The sequence below is a fragment of the Simochromis diagramma genome, unplaced genomic scaffold (genome assembly GCF_900408965.1).
Source record: "Simochromis diagramma unplaced genomic scaffold, fSimDia1.1 OVJJ01000669.1, whole genome shotgun sequence".
Taxonomy (NCBI): domain Eukaryota; kingdom Metazoa; phylum Chordata; class Actinopteri; order Cichliformes; family Cichlidae; genus Simochromis; species Simochromis diagramma.
In genome coordinates, this window is record NW_024387458.1 from 4,181,201 (window position 1) to 4,194,981 (window position 13,781).

At 42.5% G+C, this 13,781-nt stretch overlaps 1 protein-coding gene across 4 annotated transcripts in view; it reads right to left on the bottom strand.

The window, feature by feature from the left end:
- The window catches only part of LOC120722981 (Snf2-related CREBBP activator protein), a 36,567-nt gene extending 24,709 nt beyond the window's left edge, over nucleotides 1-11,858 (bottom strand). For 2 of the 4 annotated variants that reach the window (XM_040014191.1, XM_040014188.1), the window contains exons 1-8: nucleotides 11,517-11,858; nucleotides 10,028-10,104; nucleotides 5,875-8,792; nucleotides 5,242-5,283; nucleotides 4,656-4,919; nucleotides 2,550-2,735; nucleotides 2,266-2,406; nucleotides 307-496 (exon numbers count right to left, since the gene is read on the bottom strand). In XM_040014191.1, coding sequence (XP_039870125.1) covers nucleotides 307-496; nucleotides 2,266-2,406; nucleotides 2,550-2,735; nucleotides 4,656-4,919; nucleotides 5,242-5,283; nucleotides 5,875-8,418 — 3,367 coding nt within the window. In that variant the 5' untranslated portion in view covers nucleotides 8,419-8,792; nucleotides 10,028-10,104; nucleotides 11,517-11,858. Of the gene's footprint in view, nucleotides 1-306; nucleotides 497-2,265; nucleotides 2,407-2,549; nucleotides 2,736-4,655; nucleotides 4,920-5,241; nucleotides 5,284-5,874; nucleotides 8,808-10,027; nucleotides 10,105-11,516 lie in introns of those variants that run through there. The other 2 variants (XM_040014190.1, XM_040014189.1) reach the window with 2 other exon arrangements.
- Nucleotides 11,859-13,781: the final 1,923 nt, after the last annotated feature.

A 13,781-nucleotide genomic window follows, 5' to 3' on the forward strand; every position in this document is an offset into this window, starting at 1 on the left:
TAACTGCTGTGACAAATGTTTGACTTCTCATCATGTTAAACCAAGCCGAGGTGCATCAGTCAGAGAGGGCTCGCAGAAAATGCGGTTTAATCTTACAAAGATGTAGCGACCTTGACGGTGAAGAACGCCTTTTGTTCCTATGAAACAGTTTATCTCTGAACGCTTGAGAAGATTCGCTCACTGGTGTGTAGCTATGACAACGTCCCAGTCTGAACCAGTGAATCAGCTCTGAAAGCTGTCTGCGACATGGTGGCAGTGAGCACTAACGATAAGAAGAAGGTTTTCTTTAAAGGGAAAACTTCTCACCATCCTCCTCGACAGGATTAGGCAGGGATTTCTGTGGAGACACGACGGTCTCAGCAGGCCTGATGGGTGCCAAGGACTTGCTCAGGAGGTCCGAGTATTTCTCCGTCTGGCCAACAATGAAGTCCAGCTGAAGGTCCAACGCCTTCTTCCGCTTCTCCTCTAGCCTGGACTGCTGCTTGTACTGTACCACCTTCAGGTTCAACAAATAAGACAGCGTGTGAGAACAGCTGGGAATTTCACATGATTTTAAAAAAGTAAACAAAGAAACCCCACATAAGCAGAAAAGTTGCGATGCTGGGTAAAACGGCATAAAATCTCAAATGGGTCTCATATTTTAATTGAGTTTACAACATGAAAGTTCAATTCAAGGTTTCAAGCTGCATGTTTTAACATCAAGAAGAGCCGTGTAGTCTGATTACTCTGGGTGAAATTCAACCGAAATTCTTGATGACTTAGATTTACATACTGTATTTAGTTCAAAAATAACAAAATTAAAAAAAAAAAAAAAAAAAAAAAAAGGCAATTATGAGCTCTGTGGGGGTCTTTTTGTTTGTTTGTTGGTTTTTAAAAACCAACAAACAAACAAACAAAAAATTAGACCATTAAAATAATGTCAGCAACACACATTAAAGTTTTTTTTTGTGTGTGTGTGTGTGTGTGTTTTTTTAAATTAGAAAAACAACACTGGAAAAAAAATGTAATACTAAAGAAAACACGCACTAGATCAGTTCACAACTAACAAGGTTGAACATCCCAGAAAAAGATGGAAGATTCACAAGAGTTTATTCCAAGTGTTTGAAAACTACATCTTACTTTACAAAAAGATGCATCTACTATAAATTAAAGCTTTGCTTATTTTAGCAAAAAAATACCAAAACACATTCTGCATTTTTACAACGACAATAGCTCAGCAGGAAAAAGGATCCAGGTGCTGAACTGACCCAAGCGCACCAGTGAAAATATTAAGCTTGTTCTGATCCAAAGAAAATATGACACGGGACGAGCAGAGCGGCTGAAATCATGAGATAGCGAGCATAGATTAGAAAACCCGTTGGTTTTCCCCTACTGAGGTAATTGATATCCTCCAAAGGTTCCCAGAGTGTTGTTAAAAGAAGAGCCCAATAAAAACTAATCACTTCGTGTGCCATTTTCTATCGTATGTGTTTGTTCTGAAGTTTTATTTTCAGTTTCAGCCAGCTTCCAGAGCGAGTTTTGCTCGTATGAAAAGGTTCACTTTCAGTTTAATTTAAATTATTGTGTTTTGGTTTTTTTTGTTTGTTTTTTTTAAAATGTGTGTCCAAACTGTCCAGTGTTTTTTTTTGGTTTATTATTTACACTTATTCTTCATTTTATTACTAAGTTAAGTTACTGTGTTGCGTCGTGAGCATTTTGCAATTTAGTATAATGTGTGAAAGTTTACATTTCTTCAGTACTGAAAAACAGAAATTAGGCTGTCTTGTCAGGGGCCATTTTTTGGAGGGGGGCAGCCGACAGCACTGTACACAACGGTAGCTGGGTGTGTAGCAGGCAAACAAAAAATACCGAAAATAGAGGTGTTTGATGGTAAATTGGTGTCAAAGCACGCTGAGAGATAGAGCTGTGCAAGAGGTGTAATTTTATCGTGGTGGAAGCAAAACAGCAAAACTAAGAGGGAATTTATTCATTACGATGTTTTTCAAAGGTGTAGTTTTGGTCTTTTGCTGCTGGTTCAGTGAATTTTGGTAGGAGAGTGACGAAACCTGCAGTTTCAGAATCTGTGCGCCAAAGCCTCCTGATCCCCACCTCGTTTCAGTTTTTATTCAGCTACAGCCTTGAACATTACACTGCCACGTTTTTGGAAGCAGGACTGCACTTCATGTGAAAAGTGGATGTTATTTCTGTCATAAACCCGAACAAACACGGGCGCTGAACAGAGAAGCAGAATGTTCTGTTTGCTTGGTTTCAGGGAATCATCTGTACCTTCTCTACGCTGCTCCAAAAAGCCCGGACTTCCTTTGCGATAGAAGAGGCGACTCGTCTGATTTTAGCATGCTCGTCCCGCTTTGCTTTTTCTTCCTTTTGCCTCAGCTCCTCGTGGTGCCGCATCACCATCCGCACCACCTAACAACAAATCAACAGAACACATTTAGAACATATACAACATCCACCATCAAAAATACAGGAGCGCACTTTTCACCCCTGTTCTTAGCATCATGAATGTGTGAAACTTCAAGCAAACCTCTGTGATGATTTGCATGTCCTACCTTTCTGGCCACGCCTCTCTTCCACCGCCTCTCTTGAGCAAAGTCAGCCGAGAGCCACTGCATCTCCTCACACAGGTAATCCCAGTGAACCTTTGGCCGCGGTGGCTCCGTCAGGCGGGTGAGTCGCTTCATTGACCAGAAGCCCTCTCGCTTCAGTGCCTGTGTTCGATGCTCGATGTCAGCTTCCTGCAGCACAAAGTGAAGAACAAAAAGTCAGTAAACTCCTGGCTCTGAAACAGTAAGGTGGGGGTTAGCTGATTCAGAAATGCCAAATACTGATCTCCTGCTACACTGCATCTTCAAAGGTGCTTTCAAACTGGAGGAACCTTTTCCTAGTTCTTTCGACTCTTAGAGGCGGTCCCCACTTTTGATGTAGGCTCACTTGATAGAAATGGGTCTATCAAAGCTTTGAGAACCCCATTTTCAGGTCTTTTTAGATACTAGTGCCATATATTGGCATTATAAGGGAAATAGAAAGATTATATGGAAAGAGAGCTGAACAAAAGGCAGTTTGTTTATGGCTTTTACCTTATAGGATTTCACTTAATGGCATCAATTTGTGAAGATTATCTTCACAAATTGACCAAAACATTTTTTTAACAAAGTTTTATGCAATAACACCAAAACAACCTTGAAACAAAAACAGAAAAGAAATCCCACTTGGTGTGTGTAGAGGGAACCATGGTGGTGCCAGCCTCCGGGTTGGCATTTAAAAAAATAAAGGTTCTCCTTGCACCTCTCATTTAGGTACACTCTGGATTCATTACTTCATAATTATCTGTCTCAGTAACAAAAAAAATAAAAAAAAACAAAAAATAAATAAATAAATAAAAAAAGTGGCACTCTGGTGAACGGCTCTCATCGGTCGGAGAAAATAATTGTTTAATTTCAAAAGAGCTGCACCTGTGCAACATTTTCGATAACAATATCCCTCCCTAGCACTCAAACTGCAGCAGAGAAGCTGTTCCACACACCTCACACTTTGTCTCACACAGTCACAAGGCTGCAAGATGTTCCATCTTTTTTCTCCTGCTTTCAAATCCACACTTTGTTGCCTTGTCCTGTTTGTCATATAGTGACCTTCATCAGCAGAGCTTCACTTGCTTCACAAAAGAGGAGCTGATTGAGACGTTTCTTCTTAAAAACCGTGATGTTCCCAAAAAGTAACGCAAGTAAACAGTACAAAGGACAGAGCTCTTTATATTTAACACTTGAACACAACAGTTTTTAAAGGTTGTTCAGCAGAGCGCTCCAGCATAATCATGTAAAATATACCATCAAAGTCAAAAGGATGTCAGGGGAGTTTTTAAAAAGTGCTGCATTTCTCCTGAGCTTTTCTTAAATTACTCAAAGCAGACATAAAATAACAATTAACTACTTAACTGCCCGACAGCTAAATAGGGAAATGGATCAAAAGCTGCGTCTATTCACAAAACTGAAATGTCTTTTTAGTAAAAAAGGTCCAATTTTCTCTCCTTTAAGAATCCAGAAGGTTAAAAAAAAATGCATGTTGTGCCATTCAAAGTGATTTGTTTTGATTATTTACATTTCAGACTCCTGGAGCAGCCTGTTAAAAGGCATCGGACATGAGGCAAATAATCTTCGGATGTGCAACTGCTTTCGTCAATTTGAGGATTTAGTGAGAGGCTGAGAAGCAGTGATTCATACACAATTCATAAGATTTCTGCCTGGCACCATTTACTGAGGGACAAGAAACAACCTACAGCAAAATAAAAGTTAAGATTTTACTTGGATTACGTGGAAGAAATATAAAACTGTAAAGCATGATAAACAAAAAAAAACAAAAAAACCTTTCATATGCAGGACGGTTACAAAGATGAAATATTTTATATAAAAATATCAGAGCCCGGTTTGAAAAAAAAACAACCCAAAAACTGAATTGGGAAATTTGAAGATAGATGAAAGAGGTAAACAGAAGGACAGGCAGTCAGAGAGACTGATAATAGATGGATAGATATAATTAGATAAAACTGTATCTAGACAAGCAGAAAGACTGCTAAAAAACACAGACGGAGAGACAGACTGGTCGACTGTCCCGCGGACGTGTGGACGAAATGCTGAACATCCTGAATGATGCTCACTCACATGTTTAGCCAGCTCTGCCATGTCGGTGTGACGCTCACTGCGGGACCGCTGAGAGGAGCCCTGGTCTGGCGGCGAGGACGACGAACTGTAGGCACCGAGAGAGGAAGGTGAAACAAACTTTCCGTGGGGACCCCGGAGAGGCGAGGACCTCTCCCGCCGTGGTGTGGACCAGTCAGGTGTGGTTGAGGATCCAGGGTAGGAGAAGGTTGAGGGTGATCCAGGAGAAGAATTCCCAGTGACCCTGTCTGCAATCCACTGGCGTACCTGAGAGTGAAGGGGACAAGGATGAAGAGGATTTATTTTTTTTATTTTTTTTTAATTTTTAGAAAATGAAACAAACTAAGGTGAAAGCCTAAGCTTCACTAAGACAAAAGCATCATGCATGAAATGGATTAGAGCATTTAAGTGTTTAGGAAGCGTGTCAAACTGGCCACGAGCGAGTCTGTGGCAGCCGTCTTCTCATGCAATCATAAAAGAGCTGAAGTCAAAGAAATGCCTGCTTGAGTTAAAGTTCTCCTGCCTGGGATATGCTCATGAATGCCCTGTTAAAATGAGCCTGTCTGGGTGTCTGACAACCAGCACTTACCTTAAGAAACAGTGCTTGTCTGTCTGTCCTGCTCTGTCCATGCTGGAAAACACACATGGCTTAGCATGCGGCCAACTTAAAAGAAATGAATCACTGTATATAAGAACACCGCGCACACACGTGTTGCATTAAAGATGGACTACATGCGGAGTGACGTCCTTTTAAAATTTAAAAAAAAGCATGCCAGCGTATCTGATTACCATTTGATAACTAAAACTGCTTTTTGTTCTTAGCCAAGATAAAATATTAACGCATCTCTTCAGGACTGAATTACAGCTCAGAAAAATGATTTCAGCAACAGTAACAGTGTTGCACATCACTAAAAAAAAAAAAAAAAAAAATTCTGTCATACCCAGTTAGGAAGCAAACCTCTCTGAAACCCCTAAGCTCCTCACTCGGATAAAAAGAACAAAAAAGATCCAATAAACAGTTCATCTCATCTTATTCACAGCAACAAGATGTCCGGATGCAGATTTAGCATTTATCAGCTGTTTTGCTTCAGTTGTGCTCGTGTTTTGTGGATGCCTCTTATACCTTGGCATTCAAGCAATAACTCATGACTATGAGTCTTAATGCTATGTCTAAGCTATGGTTTCTTTGGTTTCCTTTTTTTTTTTTTAATGGATTAAATACCTTGTGTGGCGAGCTGGGGGTGGTCATCTCGCTTTTTTCGCCGTCGGCTTCGTCGTCACTGCCTTCTTCTGGGCTGCTAACCTGTCCCGAGTTGCTCTCCTGGACCTCAGTTTCTCCCGCAGGGTCGTCATGCTCAATGTCCTCACCGTCTTCCTCCCCGTAGATGGAATCGGGTTGGCTGGGGAAGTCGCCGGGGCTGGTGGATGCTGAGACTGAAGCTGTGAGCATGTTCGAACTGTGCAGCGTAGCGGCTGCTGTGGAAACATCTTGGGATAAAGTTCTGCTAACGGTTAAGGCCTCAGGTTTGCTTGTAGTAGTCGTTGAGGGGGTGGCAGGTGTAGCCGGGTTGGGTTCAAGAGAAATATTACCACTTTCTAGCTTGACAGAAGCTCCTGCTGCTGCCACCACTGACAATTCATTGACAGCCCGCTGCGTCTGATCGCTGCAGCTGCTAAGAGCGGAGACTGTTTGGGGAAGGCACTCCTCAGACACCGTGCCAGACCATGAGCAGGAGCCGTGGGCATTGGCCAGCTTGCCGTCTGCATTCTGTTGCTTAGACAATGAAAAGGAGGGTGGGTGTTTCAGGAGAGGAGTTTCTCCCGGTTTGAGAAGGAGCAGCTTTGGATTTATAGCCCCAGGAGCGGCACACAAAGCCACTGGCTTGCTTACTGAGGGCATGGCGACATTCTGAACAGTCACTGATGCCGTTGTGGTGACAGCGGGGGATTCTTTGGTCCCGTCACAAGCAGAAACACAGACCTCAGGCTTTGCGACACTTACAACAGTGACTCCTGGGGTCTGATTTAGGGAGGGTTGGTTTCCTATATGAGAAAGTGTAACAGCAACAGGGGCCTGCATCCCCAAGTTTCCACTGGTAATAGTAACCACTGGGGATAAGAGAGATAACGAAGCAACTGTTACTTCTGCTTCCTGTTTTGGGCCAACAGTCTGAAGCACAGCAGCACCGCTCACCTCCGTCTGGTCAGCACCGACCTGTGTCCCGATTTGCGCGCTGGTGTCCGCATGTTCAACAGTGAATGAGTCAGCAGTAACGGCCGCTACTTCAACTAAACAAACCGCACTTGAGTGTGCCACTTCAACAGCTTGGTTAGCATCTAACACCAAATGCTGTTCAACTCCGGCCATGCTTGTGTTTCGTATGGATAAATTACTGCTAGAGCAAGCCTGATTTATATCACTTGTTGAACGCAAGGGCTGCTGGGAGATTATGATGGTGTTGTTTTCACCAACTGTGTGGATAGATGCTTCGAGGTCCTCAGAGTTTTCTAGTAAAGCGTTGAATAAGTTCACCTCATATCCAGGAGAATGAGGCATCTGTGCAGCACTGCTGGCACAGACCGTCTCCTCTGCGACCTCCTCCACCAGACTGCAAAACTCGTACACTTCCACAGGTTGAGAGCCCAGCTCCATCTGCGTCTGAACGCTTCCTGTGTACAGCTTCGGCTCCCCAGCGGAGATCTCCGAAGTCAGCTCGTTGACGATGGCGGCTTCGCAGACGCTGCCATCCTCTCGCTGCAGAAGGTAACTCTGATTCAGGTGCACGGTGGGCCAGGCCCCGGTGATATGAGCCTCCTCCCCGACAACCACAATTTCCTGAGTGTCGGCAGAATGCACAATCTCCGCGATGAGCTCTGTTGAGGCGACTTGGTCAGAGGTGTGAGATGTTTCAGCTTTTATAACCTCCCCCGCCTGAAGCGAGACAACTAGGCCTGTGTCAAACAGAGCAGGTCCGGTGGAAGGTTTTGAGGAAATCTCTTGCAGCACTGTGGGGCCTGACGAGTCAGCTTGCTCTTTGCTCGTGCTACTCTCCACCTGCGCTCCTTCAAGGGAACCGCAGCTGGACGCCGAGCTTCCTTTTCCAGTCGAAGTGTATATTCCAGGGAGCAGCTCTCTTGCCTTTGCGGCTTCGAGTATTTCAGCTGAATGAGGCTGCGTTTCAATGTGTTCAACTGACTCCGAAAAAGCCGTTTTCTGCACGTCTCTAGCATTAGCTGAGATCCCCTTGATAGTTTTGGGTTGAGTTTTTGACAGGTTAGTTTGTTTAATCTCTCTATTTTCGGCTGAGGACAGAAGGAGTGCAGGCGATGCCGAGTCCTGGAGACTCCCTGCTTGCTCTGCAGCACCTGACGGAGGTATATGGCTGCTTTGATTTGTTTGGACAGATGGAGTCCTGTCGGACTGCTCCACAGCCCCACCCTCCGTAGCGTCTTGGACAGAGAGAGATGAGGCTGTGAAACAGATCTGAGATTTGGGTTGTTGTGGGAGAATATTCCCACCTGTGTGCTCTTTTCCACCAAGTTCCATATTTGTTCCAGTCTCTGGTTTATATTCCAAGGTGATGGACCGTTTTTCCTTTGTTCCCGTAATAACCACAAGTCCAGCACCCTCTCTAGGAAGCTGGTTTGTCTGACTGTTTGAGTGGCTTTTCTCTTTATCAGTTTGTGACCCGTATTGCAGCTCTTGCACTGTTTTGTCAATCTGTGAGGGGACAGGAGGACAAAGGGAAGCTGGAAGCCTTTGCATCTCAGCAGAGGAACTGCAGTCCTCAGTGAGGGACGCTGGCAAAGATCTTGCAACTCCGACGGCACTCTCTTCTGAGATGATATTACCACTGATTGGTAGAGTCTCAAGCAAGGTGGTCGGAGGGGCGTTCTCCGTGCTGGCGAATGTTGGGGTGTTGCTCTCCAGCAGGGGCACAGTGGACGGATCGGTGAGCGGAGGGACTGGGTGCGGGGCAGCTGCGACCGGCTGCGGGGCATGCCGAGGGGACTCCCCAGCCACATTCTGTGCAGCCTGGGGGTTGCCACCCAGCACATCCACAGCCGGAGAGGCGTGCTGCCGCGCCGCCTCCTCCCCAGAGCGTCCTTCCTCGGTGCTGCCCCGGCTACACACTGCACCTGCAAGGGAAGAGACACAGGCTGTTAACAGGGGTGTCAGGCATGAACTGGTCCAATCGGCTACTGGATATTTTGTAAAGAGTGAGAGTTGCAGTGAAGTCATAAATTACTCAAATTTTTCGATAAAACTCATTTTTTGTGGTATGATGGTACTAGCTTTACACAGAAGTATACATCTCTCTCTATAAGTGTACTTTAATTGTTTTATTTAAGTTTATACTCACTTAAATTTTGATTTTACTTCAGTTCTTGTATTTACTAATGTAGTTGTTTTACTGTGATGTATTTTATTGAACTATATAGCACTGTACTTATCTTATGTGCTTATAGCTTGTATTTGCAGCAATAAAGGGATTTCCCCACTTTTGAGATAAGTAAAGCAGAACTTTATCTTATATTGTCACTATGATTTATCAATTTTAACAAACACATGATGTAAGGAGACAAAAAAAAGAAAAAAGAAAAAATGAAAACAAGATCTGAACACTCCGTGTCTGGCTCATTTTGAATCCAGGGATGTCCAGGTGAATGTTCTTTAGTAGCACTGGTTTTACTAGTCAAACTGGGCTAATGGGCCAAACGTTGCTCATGAACACCTCTGGTATAACTCACTTAACAGGTAAAAATGAAAGTGCGACCACATGTCCCTCTTTAAACAGGACATTTTCATCCCCCATGTTTTTTCTTTTAAGTCTAAATATAATAACAACAACAACAATATAATTGCCATGCACATTTGTAAAAATCTCAGGAAAAAAATTTCCACAATTGTATGTATATCTTTAAAAAGGTCATTAACATACATACACAAGAAAGGGAAAATAAAACACCTGAAACCAAAAACCAAAATAAACAAATAAAAACGGGGATCTCTGGATGCTCCACAGACTAAATAGCATTTATACCCGCTAAATAACAGAGTACCTTAGATTCCATCTAAAAGAAGCAAGGTAAATTTTAATGCAAAAACATTAGCCGCACAGCTCATCCGTGTTTACTTTTTAGACTAAATATATCAAAAATAAAAACCACAGTCTGTGCACTATATTTTGTTTGATGAGTTTCTTTTCATGGGGACTAAGTACAATAAGTTTTTGCTAACAAAATAATAACATAAAGAAGTCTATTTAAATGTCTAAACACTGCTGACTGCACTAGCAAGTCACAAATAATTACTACACATGATATTACAGCCACTTCTGAAGCGATGTGTGTGCAAAGCAGGAGCCTCTCACCTGTCTGTCGTGTAAGACACAGATCTTCAGTGCTTTCTACTTCCAGGATGCTGAAATTAGGGTCCCCTCCACATATTCTGAGGAAGTGAGGAACAGAAATCGGGTGGTAACTTTATTTTTAAAATCAAAAAAGCAGTTTAAACTCACTATTAGGAACTCTATTGCTGAAACTGACTGGTCTTACAACTCCAACAGCTATAAAAAATGAGCTGTGGCAGAAGCTTCAGTTGGTAAACAGAGATATATGAATGTGTGGGATGATGAGTAACATGTCACGTAAGGAGCGGACAGCTAGGCTAGCAAACTCCTGCTAGGACTGTGGTGTGTGTGCAGCGGTAATAAAAAAAAAACACAAAAAAAACAGCCAGCTCCTGGTTGCATTTGCTGCAGTCGCCCACAGGAAGATGTTAGGATTTCTGCAGCACGCGCTCTCTCGCGCTAAAAGCCGGCGACCAAGCGCGCGGGCCTCCGGTCAGTCATTCAATCCGTGCTCTCGTGACTATTTTTTCTTTTTTTTTTCCTTTTAAATTGTGAGTACCAGTCGCCACATGGGGTTAAAGACGACCAAGAAATTATGTTTATTCACTAGTGATGTGGCAGCGGTGATACCTTGAAACATGAGCCGTACCCATATGAGAACTGCAGCTCAAGAAGCTTCATAAAACACAATTCAAAGGTTAACGCCTAACGTTGCCGGTTAGCTCGCTGGCAGGCTGGCTAACTAGCTAACGTTAGCTCCAGCAATAACAGTTAAATGGGGGAAGCCTGCTGCTAACTAGCCAGCTAGAAGAGTTAGTTAGTAGGGTGCGTTCATTTGACGCGCAGGCGCCCCTCATCCCACCCGCAGTTATGTAATGCTCAGGCTTCAAAGAAGCCAGTTTATGCCGATACATTTTAATGCGTTACTGTACGCTGAGGACCCAAAAATACCCCCAAAACATCCGAAAAGTCGCATTAAAAGCCGCTTCTGCATGCACTACAGAGGGAGGGGGGAGACAATCACTCGTGACGTCATTGCGTGGGGTCAAATCCTCTTTTGCGAAAATAAATGGGTTTAAATTATTCAGTTTTAAAAATAGATAGTGATTACTTTTTAGTTAAATATACGAAATGTCTAAAAAAACAGTGTTAGAAAGTTCCATATAAATTTTGCAACGATTACACGGGGGACTCAAGGGGGCTAACTACGTCCCCACGGACCGCACTTTAGAAACGACCGCACGGAAGTGACGGTTTATCACTCCTTTTTTCTTTTAGAGTAGTTAACATCCGAAGATATCCCATGTCACTGTCTACTGTTTTGTCATCTTGGTTTAGGTCAGTGTTGTAGGTAGGTACATATTTCATCGCACGCCGCAGAAGCAGCGTGAACAAATGAAACGCAGTCTGATTGTGGCCTTCCAGTTGTCTAAAACCCCCCTTGAATCCCCCTTTACTTCCTCCTTCGCCCCCCTCCCTCTCAAGGCCGCCATCTTAAGTTCCCACCTACCTGAAATTTCCGACCAATTTTCTTTTACTAAATTCTCGTTGAAGGAGTCGTCATCCGCGAAAAATCGCACTCAATCCGTAATGCCAGTGATCCGAACTGTCTCCCGGTACCCAACGAGGTACCCCTAGGTCTGTGGGAAGAAGTTAAATTACGGACCGGGAGAGACTGGGTTTCGGCGCAGAATGTAGCGGTCGCGGGGAGGAGACTTTACGCAGCGAAATGGTGGAGGACCGCTGCTGACAAAGTACAGAACGCACGAAAATCTCGCGAGAAGTCGTCAAGCGCGCCACTTGAAATGCTGACATTTGTGATAGTTTATTTACCGGCGTTGGCGAGCGATTAATATAAAGACGAGTTAATTTAATTGATTTACTGCGGTGCGCTTGGAAGAAATAGTGCAGAAATAGTGCAGCAGAAATAGTTTTTTTTTCGGGATTATTCATTATATTAAAGAAAATTATATCAACGTGACAGCAAAACTATTTTAATTTCCCTGTCGGGGTTTGTTTACACTAAGTAAACGCTATTTCGCCATTTTCTTGGTGATTTAAATGTTGGATTATTTATAAGATATAATCGCAGCTATTTTTAATACACAGATATTTTTAATGCACTCTAAGTGTAAATGATTATCTGTATGATTGTAAGTGATGTTATGCATAACATGTTATATTTGATGTACCTGAAACTTCTTGAATGGACTAAAATTATTCAATGTTACTATTAAAAGCTTTATGTAAATATTAGGTGGTTTTCTTTGGTTTAAAGAATGCTGCCCTATTATTTGCCAAATTTGAGTTGGAACAACAGTGAGCCATTTTTAAACAAAAGAAATCTGATGGAGCCACAAAACCAATTTAATCCTTATAATAACAATAGCACAGCCTTTTAAGGACAGATTGAATATTATCAACAGGTGTAAATAAATACTATTGTTACGTCCACGTGTTTCACAGAGGAGCATTTATGACTATTTGCATTTTAATTACAATAACACTATATTTTTTGTTACATATGTAAAATTATAGAACAAAAATACAAAAAACTATCATTGCAAATGTACAACAGAATTGTGAAGCAAAGGAGAGAAAAAAAAAGTCTATTAAGCCTGATTTGAAGTATATACTGTAATGCTACACTGGTCACTGATGGGTACCAGTGTTTCTGCAAATAACCTAAATTAAAAAGAGCTTGTTTTGATTATAAATATCAAAACCTCTTTTAATTTAATTTTTCCTAAGGTCCAGCTACACTTTTAAGTAGTGAAAATAAACAAACCTGTCCTCTGTCTGAAATTCTTAATTTTCCTCCATGACTTCATTTCTGGGCCTTTAAATTCATAGCTCAAGGGATTCAGGACTAAACGTTTTTGCACATATGTCCATGCTCGCCACCCCAACTGAGGTTCAGAGAAATTAAGATAATATGCTGATTGTTTCCACGATTGCTCCATTAATAATGAATTGTTTAGTTCGGGGGGTGTGAACCTGGACCGTCTCCAGTGGCTCTCTGTGGTTTTGACAAAAAGTATATAAAGATGAACAGTGGTTATTTTTTTATATAGTCATATTTTAAATGTGATTACTGTAAGTTACTAATTATATTTTCCTATTGAAAAAAGTATGTAGCCTGTATCCTTTTAAATAACAATCACTGGCTATTTTTTTTTTCTTTTTTTTGTTACATACACCTGTCCCCACTGCTCGATAATGCAAATGTCTAATCAACCAATCACATGGCAGCAGCTCGATGCATTTGGGCATGTAGATATTGTGGAGACAGCCTGCTGAAGTTCAAACCAAGCATCAGAATGAAGGATTATTTGACTGTGATGATGGACTGGTCTGAGCATTTCAGAAACCGGTGATCTCCTTGAAGTTTTCCCCCACACAACCATCCCTTTAGACCATTCACTGTAAACCATAAAGAGCTGCACTGAGCAGCAGTTCTCTGGGTCAAAATGCCTTATTGATGGCAGACTGCTTCAAACTGATAGAAAGGCAACGGTAACATCAACAGGAAACAGGTTACAGTTCATTTAGGCTCACCAAAATCGGACAACAGAAAAATATCTCAACTCCTGCTGCAACATTCAGATGGTAGGATCAGAATTTGGCATAAAAACAAAAGCATAGAGCCGTGCTGTCTCGCTGTTCACCTGCTGCTGGGGGTGTAATGGTGAGGGGGACAGCTATCTTGATTAACCTCTGCCACAAAGAAGCAGTTCTGAAGGTAAAAGGGGGCGAGGTGGTTCCTACCTAACGA